Raw genomic sequence first — 21,413 nt, 5'->3', positions numbered from 1 at the left:
ATCCGTTAGAGAGTTCAGCTCTCACATATTTACTGCAGCTTCCTGTGTGACTGTAGAAATCCTGCTGTTGTTCATAGTTTCCGTTGTTCAGACTCTGGTTCAGACTCTGGTTCAGACTCTGGTTCAGACTCTGGTTCAGCTCTGCTCTCTGTCCTCAGTAAACACATCCAGCTTTTATGATGCTCCAACATCTGGAACACTCTTTAACTGTTTACTGCTGCTCACACCTCTCACTGACACGTCCCCCTATCTGCCCTCATGAACAACTAGTATACTGATACTTCAAGTTTATTATATGAAGTATACTCAAGTAAGATCAGGTATACTGGGTAAGTATACTAATATCAATGTACTAGTAGTATACCTGTAAGTGTAATACTTGAATACTTCTTGGGACTAGATTGTCCCTCTTTCTAGTTTATAAAAGTAAACTATTTAGTGTAACAATCGTAAACTTTGACTACTTTACACATAGGTTTTATTTTGTACTGTTTAACTATACTGATAGTATAATGATAGTTTACTGGTTTAATACTTGTAGCCAACTTTATAGTTTATAAAAGCACACTTTAAAGTGTACTCTGTACTAAACATCCTTTTGCAAACTCTCACGCACTTTAATAGGATACTCTATCAACAAGTACGCACAACTACAGGACAAGTACACCGTTCTGTAGGCCTCTAAGGCAACAATACTACATGATACTCTTCTTCAGTATATATTAAGTCAAGTATATTTAGAAATAAATAAATAAAGGTCTTTTTGGTAAGGGTATATTTTCCTGTGTGTCTTTTATATCTCTTATTAATACCTTTTTATGTTTGTGTGCTTATGATTAAAGCTTGAAACAAATAAAACCCAACTTGTCTTTGTGTTCTAGTCACTGAGATCTCAAACATGTGATATTTGTGAGTTTATAAAACCAATTAGGAACATTTAATTCCGTTATACTGTATGTAGAGGAGAGGATGGAGGTGTTTTGACTCTTTGACTTTGTCTGTCAGTTAATTTATTTCCTGCTAATCCGTTAATCTCCTCCTGATGTCCTCACTTCACTTCTCTAACTTTGTTTTTATTATTTATTCCTCCGACTCTCGTTCCATTCACACACAACTATTATTATTATTATTATTATTATTATTATCATTATTATTATTATTATTATTATAGAACTGCAATAAAAAATATCATTATTCATTTAATATCATCCCCGTAGTCCTCGACTGGTGGACGTCGTCCTCATGATGTTGTCCTCAGTGAGTTACGATGAAGATGATGATGATGAAGATGATGATGATGATGATGATGATGATGATGATGAAGGAACAGTCTGATGTTTAGAGAACGGTTGTCTCATGTTTCAGACTGATATCAGCTTCATCTGTGTGTCCAGTCCAGACGTCCTCTCAGCTTGATGTTGATGTTGATGACCAGATGGCTGAGACGGTTCAGAGCAGCGGAGCTGACAACACAAAACAGGACTAAGAGTCTTCAGCCATGACAGCAGCTCTGTGGGACCAAACAGTATCGAAGCAAAGAGACGAAACTCTGCTGCTTTTTTGACAACAGCCGCTAGATGGCGCTGCGGTAGCGCTGCCGCCATTTTGGACTGAAAGCTAGGGATGCACCGATATCGGGTCTGGTACTGTGCTCATGTACTCGTACCAGCAAAACGGCGCCGATACAACGGCTCCGATACCACTTTACGGTGGTGCGTCTCTGTTCCCAAACAACCGGCTATCAGCCAGTAGCTAGTAGCGCTAGTAGCTAGCAGTGCCAGTAGCTAGCAGTGCCAGTAGCTAGTAGTGCTAATAGCTTGACATCAACAGAGTGTAATGGAGTTGTAGGATATTCAGTAAGACGCAGGGCAACAGAAGGTGTCACCTGATGTGTTGAAGGTACAAACAGCTGGTAGTTCTTGTTACAAAGGAATCAGACAAGTGGTCGTACTGGTCCTTTAATTATTGACTCACTGAACAGGTTCACTGAGCAGGTAGTGACCAGAGTACCTGAGCAGGTAGTGACCAGAGTACCTGAGCAGGTAGTGACCAGAGTACCTGAGCAGGTAGGGAACAGAGTACCTGAGCAGGTAGTGATCAGAGTACCTGAGCAGGTAGTGACCAGAGTACCTGAGCAGGTAGGGAACAGAGTACCTGAGCAGGTAGTGACCAGAGTACCTGAGCAGGTAGTGATCAGAGTACCTGAGCAGGTAGTGAACAGAGTACCTGAGCAGGTAGTGACTAGAGTAACTGAGCAGGTAGGGAACAGAGTACCTGAGCAGGTAGGGAACAGAGTACCTGAGCAGGTAGTGATCAGAGTACCTGAGCAGGTAGTGACCAGAGTACCTGAGCAGGTAGGGAACAGAGTACCTGAGCAGGTAGTGAACAGAGTACCTGAGCAGGTAGTGACCAGAGTACCTGAGCAGGTAGGGAACAGAGTACCTGAGCAGGTAGGGAACAGAGTACCTGAGCAGGTAGTGACCAGAGTACCTGAGCAGGTAGGGAACAGAGTACCTGAGCAGGTAGGGAACAGAGTACCTGAGCAGGTAGGGACCAGAGTACCTGAGCAGGTAGTGATCAGAGTACCTGAGCAGGTAGGGAACAGAGTACCTGAGCAGGTAGTGATCAGAGTACCTGAGCAGGTAGGGAACAGAGTACCTGAGCAGCTAGTGATCAGAGTACCTGAGCAGGTAGTGATCAGAGTACCTGAGCAGGTAGTGAACAGAGTACCTGAGCAGGTAGTGACTAGAGTAACTGAGCAGGTAGGGAACAGAGTACCTGAGCAGGTAGGGAACAGAGTACCTGAGCAGGTAGTGATCAGAGTACCTGAGCAGGTAGGGAACAGAGTACCTGAGCAGGTAGTGACCAGAGTACCTGAGCAGGTAGGGAACAGAGTACCTGAGCAGGTAGGGAACAGAGTACCTGAGCAGGTAGGGACCAGAGTACCTGAGCAGGTAGTGATCAGAGTACCTGAGCAGGTAGGGAACAGAGTACCTGAGCAGCTAGTGATCAGAGTACCTGAGCAGGTAGTGATCAGAGTACCTGAGCAGGTAGTGATCAGAGTACCTGAGCAGGTAGTGAACAGAGTACCTGAGCAGGTAGTGATCAGAGTACCTGAGCAGGTATTGATCAGAGTACCTGAGCAGGTAGTGATCAGAGTACCTGAGCAGGTATTGATCAGAGTACCACTGTATCTCCACACGGACTGTTTACCTGTATTGAACCAAAGCCTGCTTGAACGTGATTGGTCGATACTACTCGTACTACAGACAGAAACCAGAATTTCCGATACCAGTTCTGGTCCCGTTGCTCCAGATTCTACATGTGAGAGCAGAATGTGTTTCTAGAGATCAGGTTTATAGTCTCCAGTCTGTGTGGCACTAACGACCCTCCATACAGCAGCGACCACTGCACTACAGCAAACACTCACTGTGTCCTGCTCTACCCTCCATCTCTCTCTCTCTCTCTCTCTCTTTCTCTCTCTCCCTACCTCTCTCTCTCTCTCTCTTTCTCTCTTTCCTCTCTCTCTCTCTCTCTCCCTCCCTCCCTCTCTCTCTCTCTTTCTCTCTTTCCTCTCTCTCTCTCTCTCTCTCCCTCTCTCTCCTCTCTCTCTCTCTTCTCTCTCTCTCTCACCTCTCTCTCTCTCTCTCTCTCACCTCTCTCTCTCTCTCCCTCCATCTCTCTCCCTCTCTCTCTCTCTCCCTCATCTCTCACCCTCTCTCTCTCTCTCATCTCTCTGTCTCTCTGTCTCTCTCTCTCCTCTCTCTCTCTCTCCCTCTCTCTCTCTCTCTCTCAGTATGTCTCATCCTCTCTGCGTGGTGGTTGGACTCTTGCTGATCACAGTATTGTAATCGGATCATTATTATTTGCCGGATCAATACCAGTTATTGGATCAGGATGAAGCTCCTCTGCAGCGGATCGATCATGTATCTGCTTCTTCTGCCAGGTGAGAACATTGATCAGCTTCACTTTAAACACTTTATATGATGAGAGGATCATTTCTTTAGAGGAACTTTATGTTCACTTCCTCATCAATGTTTCTACAGATACATTGTTTTAACTCCCATCAATGACATGTTGGATTAATGTTCATATGTTCAGTGCAACGTTTGATAAATATATACACATTGTTATTACCCTTCTAAAAACAATGACTAAATAATGTGATTTAATAAAAGTTATGAAGCATTTTATGGGTCTAAAAACGTATCTTTTCTTCATCAATGTTGAGATAAATGATCTAATTTAAATATAATATGACATTAATACATTATTTATATGTTTACTGATCATTTATATGATTTTTCCTCACCGCCACACTGAACAAATACCATAGTAAAAGTTTTATTCAACGCCAAACAAATCTGGTTTCCATGGAAACAGAGGTTATCAGGTGAGCACATGATGACAGGTTGGGACCGCCCACACAGGTGACCCGACTAGATCCAGAAACACTAGGTGAAGGTCACCTTTTCTTCTTCTTCTTCTTCTCACTGTACAGCTCAGTAACATTAAAACAATAACTTCATATTACTGTTGAATTCATGTTTATTAGATGTTAAGAATCAAAGCTAACGTAGCACACCGCGCTAGCTGCCGTATTAACGTGTGAGACGGTGTTTCAGATTGTGTTTGTGTGTTTAAATGTGTGTTTGTGAGGTCGATGTCGGGACAATGAGAGCGACAGGCTGAGCAGTGATGAGCAGTGATGAGTGTTTGATGAGCGTTTGATGGCGGCGAGGATTAAAGCTGTCAATCACACTGTCCATCCAGATAAGAGGAGGCGTGACCTCCAGAGGTCAAACAGCAGAGATAATCCAAACACACTTCAGCTGCACATCTTCACCGTGAAGAGCCGGTCGGCTGTAACTCTCCACACGTTGTTAACTAGAGGAACACTGTCCAACATCTACACAGGGGAAACCTCCTATATGATCACGTCTGTCCGGGTCAAAGTGATCTCTATCAGCGGATGATTATTATTATAACAGAATCCTCTCTAATCAGATCACCATCTAACTGATATTATATATTGATTACATGAATACAACGTAATGAAACGGACCGATTCTCTATTTCCTGACGATTCTTCTTCCTTCTCCCTCAATGAGGGTGAAGGTCCACAGCCTCCGTCCGTTCCACGCTTCCCATTCATTGTCTATGTAAGCAGCCGTGCAGCAATGCATTCTGGTAGCGTGGCGGCATGATTCGAAAGACGGGGCGTCATGTCGCCTGCTCCTCATTTGCATGAAGTTGAGGTCTAGGCTACTTTATGCAAATCAATTACGTCTGGCGCAATTCGCCGTCTCTGGTAGCCGCAAATGACATACTATTTACAAGTGAAGTATTACAGTATGCGACGCTGGACACTACGGCGGCATAAATATCCCAAAATGCAATGCGGTAGTGATGACAACGTTCATGACAGACGTTGACGGACAGCTCTGTAACATCAATAACGCTTCAGCTTAACTGGAAGTTTCAGATTTCACTTTGCTAGGCGTTAATATATATATTTATAATTAATTCAGACTTTAATTCTCACAAACCGTTGTTTTGGACACACGCGGTTGGTTACCATGGTTACACGTCTCCAATCGGCGAGGACCTGAAGTCATCATTAAGGGGGCTCTAGGGTCCTTTAGGTGGTTCTAGTATGTGTTTAGGGGGTTCAGGTCATCATTGAGTATTACTGATCTCTGTAAAGAGCTTAACAATCAACAGGATAAAACTGGATCTGACTGTGATGTACACACACACACACACACACACACACACACACACACACACCATATTGACTTAACATGCCATCATCTGGTTGTTTGCACTTAGCTGTGATGGACGCCACTCTGTCCATCTGTGCACTCAGAATGTATGGACTGGCTGGTTACCATGACGACGGCGGTGATGATGATGGTGATGATGATGAAGATGATGATGATAAAGATGATGGTGCTGCATTGTGTGTGTGTGCCAGCTGGCGTGATGTCAGAGCTGTTAACGCTCACACTTTAGCTCCTCTGGGAGTCGATGCTGAGTCAGCAGCTCGCCGTGAACCGTGAACACATCAGAACAACGACCAGAGACTAGAGGAGGAAGAGGAGGAGGAAGAGCAGCAGGTTGATTTACACGAAGACTTCAGGTCCTAATGATCCTCCTGATAGGAGATCAGCTCTAAGTCATCATCTATTAGTAGATAGTAGGGGCTGATCCAGGCGATCAATGGATCTGAATATCAGTTCTAGTAGGTGATCAGATGTAGATTCCTGTGTTCTGCTGGTGTTGCCCTCCTCATTGAGTCCACAGTGAGAACTAATCAAAGTGGCTGAATGTGAGTCAATCCAACGCTAATTAATATGTAATTGAATCGTTATCTCTCTTCTCTGCAGACGGGTTTCTGTGCTTCGTCCTCACAGAGGCCTGATGGGTAAACTCATTCTAGTCACACAGCGCTAGGCGGTGATGGCGAGCTGTCACGCTCCACAGATCAATAAACATGATCTGATCAACAGCAGGATGATCGATCCACTCTGAGGAATATCTAGATCGATTTAGTGACTATGCTTTAAAACTTAAAAGTGATGCAAGACTTTGTTACGGCTCTAAATGCTATAACGTTACGTGACTACGGCGGAGAGAGATCACTCCGGTACGCCGTAACGTTACATATAGAAGGGAAGATATCTGGTAGTCTACCGGGGCGCCGCTCCTCCTCCCCCGCCGCCACAACAACAAGCGGCCGTCGAAACAAACCGCACCAGAGTTCAATTAAAACGGACTGAATGTTGACTTGTGAAGGTGAACCCTAGAGATCCTTTAGGTGGTTCTAGTATGTGTTTAGGAGGTTCTAGTATGTGTTTAGGTGCCCCTAGAGGTCCTTCAGGTGGTTCTAGTATGTGTTTAGGTGCCCCTAGAGATCCTTTAGGTGGTTCTAGTATGTGTTTAGGTGCCCCTAGAGGTTCTTCAGGTGGTTCTAGTATGTGTTTAGGTGCCCCTAGAGATCCTTTAGGTGGTTCTAGTATGTGTTTAGGAGGTTCTAGTTGTTATTGAAGAGGCTAGCAGTCCTTTAGGTTGTCCCTGTAGCTACTGGAGAGGCTCTAGGGCTCACTGAGGGGGTTCTAGAAGTCTCAGAAGGTTCCTATAGCCACCGATGAGGTAAGTCATCATTCAGGATGTTCTAGTGGTCCTTTAGGTGGTTCTTGTATTCATTGAGGAGGTTCTAGTGGTCCTAAAAAAGATTTTAGGGGTTCTTATATATATTGTATGTACAGTATATTGAACACCTATGGAAGTTTTTGTTGCACTGACTTAAACGACACTCTTCTCCACCACGAGGGCCCTTAAGTAGGTTCTAGTGGTCACTGAGGAGGTTTAAGTTGTCCGTGACGAGGTTGTAGTGGACAGTGACAAGGTTCTTGTGGTCATTGAGGAAGTTCTAGTGGTCATTGAGGAGCTTTTAGGTGTCCATGACGAGGTTCTAGTGGTCACTGAGGAGGTTTAAGTTGTCCGTGACGAGGTTGTAGTGGACAGTGACAAGGTTCTTGTGGTCATTGAGGAAGTTCTAGTGGTCATTGAGGAGCTTTTAGGTGTCCATGACGAGGTTCTAGTGGTCACTGAGGAGGTTTGAGTTGTCACTGAGGAGGTTCTAGTGATCACTGAGGAGTCTAGTGGCCATTGAGGAGGTTCTAGTTGTCTTTACAGAGGTTCTAGGGGTCATTGAGGAGCTTTTAATTGTCCATGATGATGTTCTAGTGGTCATTGAGGAGGTTCCTGTGGCCACAGAGGAAGTTCTAGAGCTCCTTTAGGTGGTGATAATGGGTGTTTGGGGGTTCAAATGGCCATTAAAGAGGTTCTAGGGGGTTCTTTAGTATGTTGAACACCTGAGGGATCTTATGGAGTAACAGCGCTCTCCACCATCACCATCAGAACACCAAATAAGGGAACATATTTGTAATAATGACGTTCACCCTCCAGTAGATCCACATGTAGCACTGAAGCCGTTCCCAACACCTCACTGAGACCCTCACTGTTGGGTTCTACCTTCATCTGTCACCTGTCTGTATAAACAACGTCACATCTAATGGAACCTGGCCTGCAGTAGCGAGGATGTCCTGCCTGGGATGAAGGTGTTGGACACAGAGGCAGGAAGCCTTCAGTCCATATTCAGTTACAACGACATTATTATTATTACACATAACATGAGAATATGATTTAAACGGATTTAACTGTCTGAAGGTCAGTTTGAGCTGCAGGAATAGTTTCATTATAGTAAATAATAGTCTCTATTTCCTCTGTTTGTGTGATAGAAACCACAGTCAGCAGCTGTTTGAGGAGATTAAACTACATATCTGTGTTTTTAATCCTCAGTAGGAACCAGTGAGCTCTGACCTGAGAGACAGGAAGTCAGTCGGTGTTGAGAGACGGACCGACATGTTGGTCCTTTAATGGCTTTTGTTGATAATAATTACTTCTTAAATAATCACCTGATTGACGGATCAATCCACAACGTCATGTTCGTATAGTCGTCCTTAAACAGACGAGTGGACCTGAGGACGTTCTGGTTCTCTTAATGAGACGTCCTCAGTTCTGGTTCTCTTAATGAGACGTCCTCAGTTCTGGTTCTCTTAATGAGACGTCCTCAGTTCTGCTTCTCTTAATGAGACGTCCTCAGTTCTGGTTCTTTTAATGAGACGTCCTCAGTTCTGGTTCTCTTAATGAGACGTCCTCAGAGCTGGTTCTCTTAATGAGACGTCCTCAGTTCTGGTTCTCTTAATGAGACGTCCTCAGTTCTGGTTCTCTTAATGAGACGTCCTCAGAGCTGGTTCTCTTAATGAGACGTCCTCAGTTCTGCTTCTCTTAATGAGACGTCCTCAGTTCTGGTTCTCTTAATGAGACGTCCTCAGTTCTGCTTCTCTTAATGAGACGTCCTCAGAGCTGGTTCTCTTAATGAGACGTCCTCAGTTCTGCTTCTCTTAATGAGACGTCCTCAGGTCTGGTTCTCTTAATGAGACGTCCTCAGAGCTGGTTCTCTTAATGAGACGTCCTCAGTTCTGGTTCTCTTAATGAGACGTCCTCAGAGCTGGTTCTCTTAATGAGACGTCCTCAGTTCTGCTTCTCTTAATGAGACGTCCTCAGAGCTGGTTCTCTTAATGAGACGTCCTCAGTTCTGGTTCTCTTAATGAGACGTCCTCAGTTCTGGTTCTCTTAATGAGACGTCCTCAGTTCTGGTTCTCTTAATGAGACGTCCTCAGTTCTGGTTCTCTTAATGAGACGTCCTCAGTTCTGCTTCTCTTAATGAGACGTCCTCAGGTCTGGTTCTCTTAATGAGACGTCCTCAGGTCTGGTTCTCTTAATGAGACGTCCTCAGTTCTGGTTCTCTTAATGAGACGTCCTCAGTTCTGGTTCTCTTAATGAGACGTCCTCAGTTCTGCTTCTCTTAATGAGACGTCCTCAGTTCTGGTTCTTTTAATGAGACGTCCTCAGTTCTGGTTCTCTTAATGAGACGTCCTCAGAGCTGGTTCTCTTAATGAGACGTCCTCAGTTCTGGTTCTCTTAATGAGACGTCCTCAGTTCTGGTTCTCTTAATGAGACGTCCTCAGAGCTGGTTCTCTTAATGAGACGTCCTCAGTTCTGCTTCTCTTAATGAGACGTCCTCAGTTCTGGTTCTCTTAATGAGACGTCCTCAGTTCTGCTTCTCTTAATGAGACGTCCTCAGAGCTGGTTCTCTTAATGAGACGTCCTCAGTTCTGCTTCTCTTAATGAGACGTCCTCAGGTCTGGTTCTCTTAATGAGACGTCCTCAGAGCTGGTTCTCTTAATGAGACGTCCTCAGTTCTGGTTCTCTTAATGAGACGTCCTCAGAGCTGGTTCTCTTAATGAGACGTCCTCAGTTCTGGTTCTCTTAATGAGACGTCCTCAGAGCTGGTTCTCTTAATGAGACGTCCTCAGAGCTGCTTCTCTTAATGAGACGTCCTCAGAGCTGGTTCTCTTAATGAGACGTCCTCAGTTCTGGTTCTCTTAATGAGACGTCCTCAGTTCTGGTTCTCTTAATGAGACGTCCTCAGTTCTGGTTCTCTTAATGAGACGTCCTCAGAGCTGGTTCTCTTAATGAGACGTCCTCAGTTCTGGTTCTCTTAATGAGACGTCCTCAGTTCTGCTTCTCTTAATGAGACGTCCTCAGTTCTGGTTCTCTTAATGAGACGTCCTCAGTTCTGCTTCTCTTAATGAGACGTCCTCAGTTCTGGTTCTCTTAATGAGACGTCCTCAGAGCTGGTTCTCTTAATGAGACGTCCTCAGTTCTGCTTCTCTTAATGAGACGTCCTCAGGTCTGGTTCTCTTAATGAGACGTCCTCAGAGCTGGTTCTCTTAATGAGACGTCCTCAGAGCTGGTTCTCTTAATGAGACGTCCTCAGTTCTGGTTCTCTTAATGAGACGTCCTCAGAGCTGGTTCTCTTAATGAGACGTCCTCAGTTCTGGTTCTCTTAATGAGACGTCCTCAGAGCTGGTTCTCTTAATGAGACGTCCTCAGAGCTGCTTCTCTTAATGAGACGTCCTCAGAGCTGGTTCTCTTAATGAGACGTCCTCAGTTCTGGTTCTCTTAATGAGACGTCCTCAGTTCTGGTTCTCTTAATGAGACGTCCTCAGTTCTGCTTCTCTTAATGAGACGTCCTCAGAGCTGGTTCTCTTAATGAGACGTCCTCAGGTCTGGTTCTCTTAATGAGACGTCCTCAGAGCTGGTTCTCTTAATGAGACGTCCTCAGTTCTGGTTCTCTTATTGAGACGTCCTCAGAGCTGGTTCTCTTAATGAGACGTCCTCAGTTCTGCTTCTCTTAATGAGACGTCCTCAGAGCTGGTTCTCTTAATGAGACGTCCTCAGTTCTGGTTCTCTTAATGAGACGTCCTCAGTTCTGGTTCTCTTAATGAGACGTCCTCAGTTCTGGTTCTCTTAATGAGACGTCCTCAGTTCTGGTTCTCTTAATGAGACGTCCTCAGTTCTGGTTCTCTTAATGAGACGTCCTCAGTTCTGGTTCTCTTAATGAGACGTCCTCAGAGCTGGTTCTCTTAATGAGACGTCCTCAGAGCTGGTTCTCTTAATGAGACGTCCTCAGAGCTGGTTCTCTTAATGAGACGTCCTCAGAGCTGGTTCTCTTAATGAGACGTCCTCAGTTCTGGTTCTCTTAATGAGACGTCCTCAGAGCTCCATGTTTGTACAGAAGACGTTGAACCTTTCCTCCGTCCTCCTTTAGTCCAGTGATATATGAATGTCTGTTATCTGAAGGTCGTTGAGCTGACGGTGGTCTCCTGTGCTTCCTTTTTAGTGCATGTTCTTGAAGCTCCGTATGAGGGTTTATTTTTATCTCTAATGTCTCATCTTCAGTTATTAATCTGGTTGTTGAGTGTTCAGAGCAGTTTGGATCAGAATACATTTTATCATGTGATATTTCTATTAACTCAGCGGTTCACTAGAGTCCAGGTTGGAGGCCTGAGATTAATCTGACGGCTCATTTAGAAGATAATTAAAGGATTAAGAAAGATATAAAAATACTTGTTACAAACACAAAAATGTAATTTGTCTTGTGAAATCCTGGATGACCTCTAAAGACCTCTAAAGATCTTTTATATGAAACAACCTGAGTAGAAAGGAATCACTCATATTACTTGATCATAAGGTGTTTGTCTGCCTGCATTAAGGCTGCACAATTAATAGAATATTAATCTCGATCACATTTTCAGCTTCCCAAAATGAAATGAACATGATCGACTCGTTCTGGCTTCACTGTTGTGGAGCTGTCTAACCCACAGACTGGATATGAGACGTGGTCGTGGTCACTATGACAACACACATTGGTGGACTGCGGTTTTGAAGCCTCAAGTTCGGCATTTTGCCCGTTGTGATCTTTGTTTTTATCCGTCGTCATCTTTGTTTTTTCTGCAACCAGAAGTGACCCTAGAGGGAGGAGCTAAGTACAACCAAACGCTGAATAACACATTTATAGGCGACCAAAATGTTCTAATTAACTTTGATGAAGTGAAAACTTCAAAGTTAAAGCTGTAAGACGGAAACACGGAGAACTCCCAGACCGGACAACGCCGTGGTAGCGACCTGTCAATCACCCGGTAGCCCCGCCCTAAAGCATCCCCTGCTTTATGGTCTGTTTGACTCTAAATGGGACCATCATTTACTAAGTGAACATCATGCTGTATTGCAGATTATTCAGCGTTCGGTTGTTCTTAGCTCCATCCTCTCAGGTACCTTCTGGTTCCAAAATAAACAAGATGTCGACGGCCAAAATGCCGAACCTGAGCAGCAGCAAACCAACGGGTGACGTCACGGTGACTCCGTCCACTTCTTACATACAGTCTATGTGCCAGTGACCAGTTAGCCCTGCTAATGAACATATAGGAGCCTTTTGTGAGAACACTAGCTGTGTCTGATGCTTCATTCATGTGGTGTTGGAGGAATCTTTCGGACTGTAACCTCCTCCTGAAGTCGGAACAAATACTCAGAAAGTCTGCAAAAACGTTGGTACCTGACTTTCAGAACGCAGAATGATGAAAGTAAATGTTGGGTTAATGGTGAGAAAGTGTTTATTAAAGAGGACATACTAGGGTTATTTTCAGGTGAAACTGTATTCTGTGTTTCTACTAGAACATGTTTATAGATGTTTTAATGTGTTACTTTGATCCCAGCAGCTCCTCTGTTCCCCCTCAGTCTGAAGCTGTTGTTCTTAAAGTCTCCATGAAATGACGAACACGTTTCATCATGTGTTCAAACAGCCAACAACACGTTTCACTGAGACCCTCCAGGATGTTCCTCTGGCGACTGAACTTCATTCCTCTGCTGTCTAAAGACGACTGACTGCAGCTGATAGAGACGTCTTTGTCTTTAACAGACTCTTCTAAACAGTTTACAGGACTGAAGTGTGCTGGCTGTTTCACTGTTTACCTCTATGGTTACAGGATGAGATATCAGCCTGATGGAGGAGACGAGTCTTTATCTGCTCTGAGGGAACGTTCCTCTGACGTTAACACTGAAGGAGATAAACTAGAATGATATTACATCACATGTTTCCAGTGTTCTTCTGATCTGATCAGACAGTTTATGGATGCTGAACGTCCCCAGCTGCTTTTATCTTCACAGTTTGGACTGTTTGCCAAATCAAACACCGATGAACACGTTGAAATAAGGACGCTGGAGGTTTGTTTGATGTTGAGGTTCTGACGTCATTTAGCTTCTGCATTTTACTGGTCTTTTTCAAACTCTCACAGGAGACCCACAACACACCTGTTTTAGTCTTCTTTAGGGGGTCCAGGGGGTCTTTAGGGGGAGATACCAGGTCAACAGTAGATGTCACATAGAAGTGGTGAACATCCTCTGAATGCTCTAGGTCTCTAGTCTGATCCATCCATCCTCTGAATGCTCTAGGTCTCTAGTTTGATCCATCCATCCTCTGAATGCTCTAGGTCTCTAGTTTGATCCATCCATCCTCTGAATGCTCTAGGTCTCTAGTTTGATCCATCCATCCTCTGAATGCTCTAGGTCTCTAGTCTGATCCATCCATCCTCTGAATGCTCTAGGTCTCTAGTTTGATCCATCCATCCTCTGAATGCTCTAGGTCTCTAGTTTGATCCATCCATCCTCTGAATGCTCTAGGTCTCTAGTTTGTGGCTGTAAAGTTTCATGAGGCTGTGATTATCCTAGAGGTCACCACAGGTCATTTTATACAGTGAGGTCAATGAAATGTCTCCTATGGGGACTGACATCATCACACATGAATCCAGTTGGGCTCATTGGATCCACCAGAGTCTCAGCTTTACAGTGAGACCCAGTTTATGTGATTCTTAGACTGTTTATGGACCCCAGTATGCAGAAACATCCAGATACACCGTTTTAGAATAGGAGACATTAACACGTTTATAGTGCATGTGACTTTGCATAAAGTATTGGTCAGACCCTCATCAGCATCGTTTCTGTCCTTCATCATCATCATCATTAGTTGTCACAGGATTTAAAGGAATTATCAGTCTGCAGACGTTTAGTGATTAATGTGTAAAACCTTTAGCTGATTAGCAGGTTAATTGAAGAGGGAAATGTGGTTTCTGTGTGTGTGTGTGTGTTATTATGGGATGTGTGTGTGCTCAGACTGATGGAGATATCAGACACTTCAGGATTAAAAGAAAATCAGGACAGAGAATAAAGCAGCAGAGAAAAGGACTGTAGCCACGATGTAACCTCGTAGCATTCAACATACCAACAGGTTCACATGAAGAGTTCAGGGCCGACCATCCATTCAAATGGTTCACTGGGATTAAACACACGTTTTATCTGTTCTAAATGAACCTTAAAGGGAGATTAGTCCAGTATTTAATCTCCTCCTCTCAACATGGGAGTGCTAATGGGAGTGCAAATGTATGTATATATTTATTATTGTAAATCAATGAACAACACAAAACAATGACAGATATTGTCCAGAAACCAATATTCAGAAGTCCTTCCGTCTAAACAATCAACCAAAATCTACTTCTGATAACATGTTAAGAGGGAAACAGGCGATGATACTACTGCTGATCTGGTTTCACTTTACAACTAGATCCATAGTTTCACAACTTGGTTCAAGTTTGGTGAGTCGGACGCGTCGCGCTGGACAAAGTACTGTTCCCGCCTTTTCATTGTGAAAGAGCAACGGCCAATGCGGAAGCTCCAACACTCAGCTGACCAATCGTGTAACTTCATCACTCAGTGACAGACTTTCAAACTACCTGGTTTAATAAAGAAGTCTCTCTCTCTCTCTCTCTCTCTGTTCTCCAGTGTGTTTGGCCGCTCACGGTCGCTACGCTCAGAAGCTGCTGACTGACTTGTTCACTAACTACACCAACGCTCTGCGTCCGGTGGAGGACACCGACCACATCATCAACGTCACGCTGCAGATCACGCTCTCCCAGATCATCGACATGGTAATCACAACCCCGACCGCCGATGTTCATGTTCATGGTGTCTTAATTCATGTTGTAATGATGCAGCCCGGCTTCACGGCAAAGCGTGATATAGACCCGCCTGTCCAACCGGAAGAAAGCGAGTCAATCTGACGCTACATATATATATATATATATAGATATATATAAATTTTCAGACATTAAACAGACTTTATTTCGGATATATTTCAGACATGTTTCTGATATTTTTTGGATATTGTTCAGACTTTTTTTTCGGACATTTTACTAACATTTCAGATAATTAATTAAACAGATTTATTTCAGACTTATTTCTGAAATTTTTAGGCCTTTTTTCGGATATGTTTCGGACATTTTTCCGACTTTCATCCGACAGTTCCGTTGTTCCGTTCGTGCTTTACTTAATTTACGTATTTATTTTAAGCCCAACCGTGACTTTTTCCCCGACCCAGCAAACACAGGACTTTGAAGCGGGAGACCCGTGTTCGAGATGAGTGTTTTGTTTCGCAAGATACGTTAGTGACGGTTGTCACGTGTCACGAACTGTTGCGTTGTTTCTGTACGTGTTTTACTTAGTTTACGTACTTGTGACGTTTTGGCTTAACCTAACTAAGTGGTTTTCTCTCCTGATGCTAAGTCAAAGATCAAGTCATCGTTGCCCCCTGCTGGAACCGTACGTTAATAAAGACGTGTAATATTCACGTCTCTGCGGAGCTAAACGTGACCCTGACACGCCGTCCTCTGGTTGGCTGATGTGAACGTGTCCTTTCACCAGGATGAGCGGAACCAGATCCTGACTACCTACCTGTGGGTCCGCCAGGTGTGGATGGATGCCTACCTCACCTGGAAGAAGGAGGACTACGACGGCCTCGACACCATCCGCATCCCCAGCAGCTACGTATGGAGACCCGACATAGTGCTCTATAACAGGTAGGTGACATAGTGCTGTATAACAGGTAGGTGACGTAGTGCTGTATAACAGGTAGGTGACGTAGTGCTGTATAACTGGTAGGTGACGTAGTGCTGTATAACAGGTAGGTGACGTAGTGCTGTATAACAGGTAGGTGACATAGTGCTGTATAACAGGTAGGTGACATAGTGCTGTATAACAGGTAGGTGACGTAGTGCTGTATAACAGGTAGGTGACGTAGTGCTGTATAACAGGTAGGTGACAGTGCTGTATAACAGGTAGGTGACGTAGTGCTGTATAACAGGTAGGTGACGTAGTGCTGTATAACAGGTAGGTGACGTAGTGCTGTATAACAGGTAGGTGACATAGTGCTGTATAACAGGTAGGTGACGTAGTGCTGTATAACAGGTAGGTGACGTAGTGCTGTATAACAGGTAGGTGACATAGTGCTGTATAACAGGTAGGTGACGTAGTGCTGTATAACAGGTAGGTGACGTAGTGCTGTATAACTGGTAGGTGGTATCTGACTGATTAATGACCTGTTATGACCTTCTCTGATCTCCTGTTCCTGCTCTTCTTCCTCCTCCACAGTGCAGACGACGAGTTCTCCAGCTCCATGGAGACCAACGTGGTTATAAGTAACGACGGCAAGGTGATGTGGGACCAGCCGGCCATCACTAAGAGCTCCTGCTCCGTGGACGTGGCCTTCTTCCCCTTCGACTTGCAGCAGTGTCACCTGACCTTCGGATCTTGGACTCACAACGGTAACCAGATGGACTTGTTCAACGCCTTGGACACCGCCGACCTGGCCGACTTTGTCCCCAACGTGGAGTGGGAGGTGAGCGGTGACCTGCTCAAACTAAGACCTCATTCCTGAATCTAATTTAACTAAATCTAATGATTTCTTTACGCAGGTTCTGGGCATGCCGGCGAAGAAGAACGTCATCCTGTACGGCTGCTGTTCAGACCCGTACCCGGACATCACCTTCAGCCTCCACCTGAAGAGACGGTCCTCCTTCTACATCTTCAACCTCCTCATCCCCTGCATGATGATCTCCTTTCTGGCTCCGCTGGGCTTCTACCTGCCGGCCGACTCCGGTGAAAAGGTGTCTCTGGGCGTCACGGTGCTGCTGGCCCTCACCGTGTTTCAGCTGTTGGTGGCTGAGAGCATGCCGCCCTCCGAGAGCGTCCCGCTGATAGGTGAGAGGACTCAGGAGTCTTGTTAGGGGGCGTTGCGTTACACCTCATGTGAACCGTACCCGAGTCCACATGAACCGTACTCCAGACCACCTTTTCACGTACAGTACGGAGCGTTCACACGAATAAAACCAACTGGACTTTAGGGACCAGTGTACTCGGATCCAGGCCGGGTCCCTGATGTGAAAGTGTGGCGGTACTGAGTTCCCCAGACTTTAGTTGTTCAGTCAGAAGACTGAAAAACAGTTCCCATCCACATAATAATATAAAATAAAATGCCTTCTTAATAATAATAATGAACAAATGCCTCTATATTAACAAACAATTAAGGAAACTGAAATATTGGTTTTATTTTTCCTTTTACCCTCCTTTAAAGTTTTCCCAAATAAAATACACTAAAAGAAATGGGTATAAAGGGTTTCATTGAAAATCAACAAATGAATAGAATACAAAAATACAGCCTGCAGGCGTTAGGCTATTGTAAGGCAAGCCAGATCGTTGCACAAATAGTACTAATCGTCCCAGTGCAGGTAACCCAATTGGTTGGCACTTAACTTGTTTCCCCAACTAGGAGAGTCAACACTCTCAACAAACAAAACACAAAGATCACAGAATCCCAAAAGGGCCCAAAACAGACCAGAGTTTCTGATAAAGCTGATAACACATGTTGCATTGAGTGAAGGAGAGATCAGAATGACCCTGGGTGTGCAGTTTCCCTCCTCTTTTAAGCCCTACAGAAAGGGCGTCGTTACACCCTGATTGGCCAAGAGGGGAATGCACCAAGCTGCTCTCAACTATCATTTAAGAGCCAGTCCCCACACCCTGCGCAACAGGTGAACTGAATAACCCTCTAATCACTCAGCAACTCAACCAAAAAAACACCAGGGAAAAGGGAAACAACAGCAAGCACCAGAGAATTGGCAGCTGCCACAAAAGCACTTTCAGTTTCAGGTGATATACACTAAAGAAAATATACTTCCCCTTAAATGTTGCATACTGGTTCTTGAACCATCACTCTGAGACGTCAGCAGCGCATGGTTCACAGCAACAACAGCCAGTGAAGGTGATCTATTGACTGTATATTGACATCATATCAGCTACATTACTACAGTTTACATGTCTCTATCTGTAGAATATGTTACGGAGACGAAAAAAAAGTAAAGACTTATTTTTAAATCAATACTTCCTGCTTTCATTTCAAAATAAAAGCCCTTAAATGTTTTTTTTGTGGACAGAATTCCTTCATTTGTTAACACGAGGCTTTTATTCTGAAATATGTGCAGGACAGTGTTGTAGAACATGCAGTGACTTCGAGAGCTCCATGAATGAATATAGTACGGAGTTTTAATTGTGGATTATTACTATTATTTACAAATTACCACACGTTTCTGAACCTTTCTCGGTCTAAAATAAATAGGAATTACATTTATAATGAAATGAAACGGCCATTAAAAGGCAAACTCTATGTAGGAAGAAAGAACGCCCGACGCGTCAATCACACAGCCGCCACGCAACAAATACGACGCAGGCGACGTTCCTGGCGTTCCCAGGCTGGATGTGGTGTTAAACCTGCAACTGGTTGGTATGTTGCACCTGCATCCTCCTCCTCCCCCCTTCAGAATAAGAGCCTCAGATCAGAGGAGACTGTACGTGGATGAGTTTTAAATGAATGTTGGATAAGCTGAGATACAGTTTCCTGTTGTTCAGGAGGAGAAGGTTACCAGACCAGCAGATCTGCAGTTCCTGTGTGTGTGCTGTCTTGGTGTTTCTAAAGATTCTGGTTCTGAGCCCGGTAGTAAACAGCGTGTTGATATCTGCTGGCTAACAGCAGAGTGAAGGAGGAGGGCTGCAGGTCGATGAGGCCCGTCAGCGGTTATTTAAAAGGAATCAATGATCTCTCAGAAGTTCAACCTTCAGGTCTCAGCGTCGCCAACAGCAGTTAATCCTCTCAGAACCTTCTGTACTAAAGAGGTACAACGAGTACAACTGTTAACTACATGCTAAACTTACATTGTACGACCAGAAATAACTGTCTCTGTCAAAGATAAACATAGAAACACGCTGAAAACTCATTCCAGTATAAAGTAAAGTAGATTTTAAGATGTGACTTGGTTGAACTCCGTCACAGCTTGCTAACTCCTCCTCCCAGCCCTCGCTCCAGCCTCGGTCTGGGTCTCATCCACATGAACAGAGGAAGGAACTCTGGATTCATTTAAATCAGGACTATTAGAGTGTTCATCCTGGGGAGTTGATTCACCTCAACAAAGAAATGATCCTCTGAGTTACAGACGTCTCTTTCCCAATGGAAGTCTACGGGAAAAAGTATTTTTGGGCCCAACGCGCGCCGGCCCTCACTTTCATTGCTCGGCGCACCGCCTCGTATGCGGGACTCCCCAGCCTGCCGTGTGTCGCTCACACCCTCCAGCTGGCTGTTAACGAGGGTCTTTAGACACAGAGAAGTACTCGTATCGGTACTCGGCATCGGAGAGTACCCACATGTAAGTACTTGTACTCGGTCTGAATAAAGTGGTATCGATGCATCCCTAGTTTGTCATTCAAGTATTTTGAGGTGTGAGGGGACAAAATTAACCCCCTTTTAACAAGATTAATTTTGTGATTTAGTTTCAATATTTAGGAAACAAGTTGATGTTGTTCACTTTTTCTGGCTGAATGGAACTCTTCTGGCAAAAGCTGACATTTGTCTTTGAGACTTTCAAGAGGTCGCAAACCACAAAATCTGATCTGAGATCTGCAAAAACTCTTGCAAGACTCGCTGCCCGACGACCTATTCTAACCTTGAATATTTGAGGTCAACGATCTAGCGAGAGTTTCCCCAGTGTCTCCCTTTTACCCTTTAAAGATTTAACTGTATGAGCATTTTGAACTCTAACTGATCTTCACTTCCCTTCTTCAACAGGAAAGTATTACATCGCTACCATGACGATGGTCACTGCATCAACAGCGCTCACCATCTTCATCATGAACATCCACCACTGCGGTCCCGAGGCCCGTCCCGTCCCGCGGTGGGCCGAACGTTTCATCCTCAACTACCTCGCCCGCATCTGCTTCGTCTACGAGGTCGGAGAGAACTGCCTCGGCGGGACGTCTTCCAGGAAACAACCTCTGTCTCAGGAGGAGTCCGAAGCCCCGTCGGCCAACGGCAGCAACCCCAAAGGAACCAGCTGGGATGTGAACGGGCAGGTGTGGGGGGGCAGGGTGGAGGAGGACGGGGAGTCTCTGAGGCTAGGACGGGATCCGACCAACCAGACGGACTGGAAGGAGGATCTGTTTGTGACCATCGACCACTCGGAGGAGGAAGGAGCTGCTGGAGGACCTGAAGGGGAGCCGGAGGAGTCCAACGCTGGAGGAGCAGGAGGAGCAGGAGGAGGAGGAGAGCATGTGGAGGAAAAGAAAGGCGTAGGAGGTGACGGAGGAGGAGGCGGCGCCGGGGGGGAGAGAAGGAGGGAGATCTTGGTGAGAACCCAGTGTGTCTGCCAGCACCAGGGACTACGCAGGAACGTTGAGTACATTGCCAACTCGTACCAGGACCAGCGAGCCGCTCAGCTGCGTATCGGGGAGTGGAGGAAGGTCGCCAAGGTCATGGATCGCTTCTTCATGTGGCTCTTCTTCATCATGGTCTTCCTCATGAGCATCCTCATCCTGGGGAAAGCCATCTGATGGAGATCCGGCTCCGTGAGGGTGTGACGGTGGCGAGTCGGTTGCCCGCTAAAAGTTTAAAATCAGTCTTCATTTTCACCGAACAAGTGAACAATGATGGTTTTGTTTAAATAGAAATTTTCAGATAAAGGTTCAATCTACCGTACCCGCCATAAACCGATACTCTATCCGGTATCTTTGCAAATAATGATTTCCACCAGAAAACGTAGACGTGAGGGTTGGAAAGAGACTAAATGAGTGTTAACACTTCATCTTACAGGTCCACACATTTCATGGTAATTAGGTGATAATTAGCAAGTACCCTATTAGGAATTACTGCCAAATTACCTCAATACTTATCGAAAATGACTTTGTTATAAACATTATTTAATAATTATATTCCACTATTTCCCAATAGCGGATAATTTACATGTCTGCTGATAAATAGATAATAATAATAAATGTCTTAAATAACTCCCTGAATCATGACATCAGCTACCAGGATACATCTGTGTAGACAATAAGTCACAATGGTGAGATATACAGTAAACTTTGAGGTAAATATTGGGCTAATTTGGCATTAATTCCTAAGAAATGTCCAATAGGTTACTTTCTAATTATCACCTAATAACCATGAAGTTTGCGGACCTGTAAAATGAAGTGTTATCGGATGAGTTTGCACAGATATGTGGATATAT

General features: G+C 44.6%; 1 protein-coding gene across 1 annotated transcript; it reads left to right on the top strand.

The window, feature by feature from the left end:
- The first annotated feature begins 3,753 nt into the window (after window positions 1-3,753).
- LOC119475226 (neuronal acetylcholine receptor subunit alpha-9-like) lies at window positions 3,754-21,103 on the top strand. The gene is made up of 6 exons (XM_037747714.1): window positions 3,754-3,946; window positions 14,809-14,954; window positions 15,727-15,881; window positions 16,453-16,699; window positions 16,776-17,061; window positions 19,976-21,103. The coding sequence occupies exons 1-6, from the start codon at window positions 3,898-3,900 to the stop codon at window positions 20,734-20,736; spliced, it is 1,644 nt and encodes a 547-aa protein (XP_037603642.1). The 5' UTR covers window positions 3,754-3,897; the 3' UTR covers window positions 20,737-21,103.
- Window positions 21,104-21,413: the final 310 nt, after the last annotated feature.

The sequence above is a fragment of the Sebastes umbrosus genome, chromosome 17 (genome assembly GCF_015220745.1).
Source record: "Sebastes umbrosus isolate fSebUmb1 chromosome 17, fSebUmb1.pri, whole genome shotgun sequence".
Taxonomy (NCBI): Eukaryota; Metazoa; Chordata; class Actinopteri; order Perciformes; family Sebastidae; genus Sebastes; species Sebastes umbrosus.
This window is presented reverse-complemented; position numbering and strand designations above follow the sequence as displayed.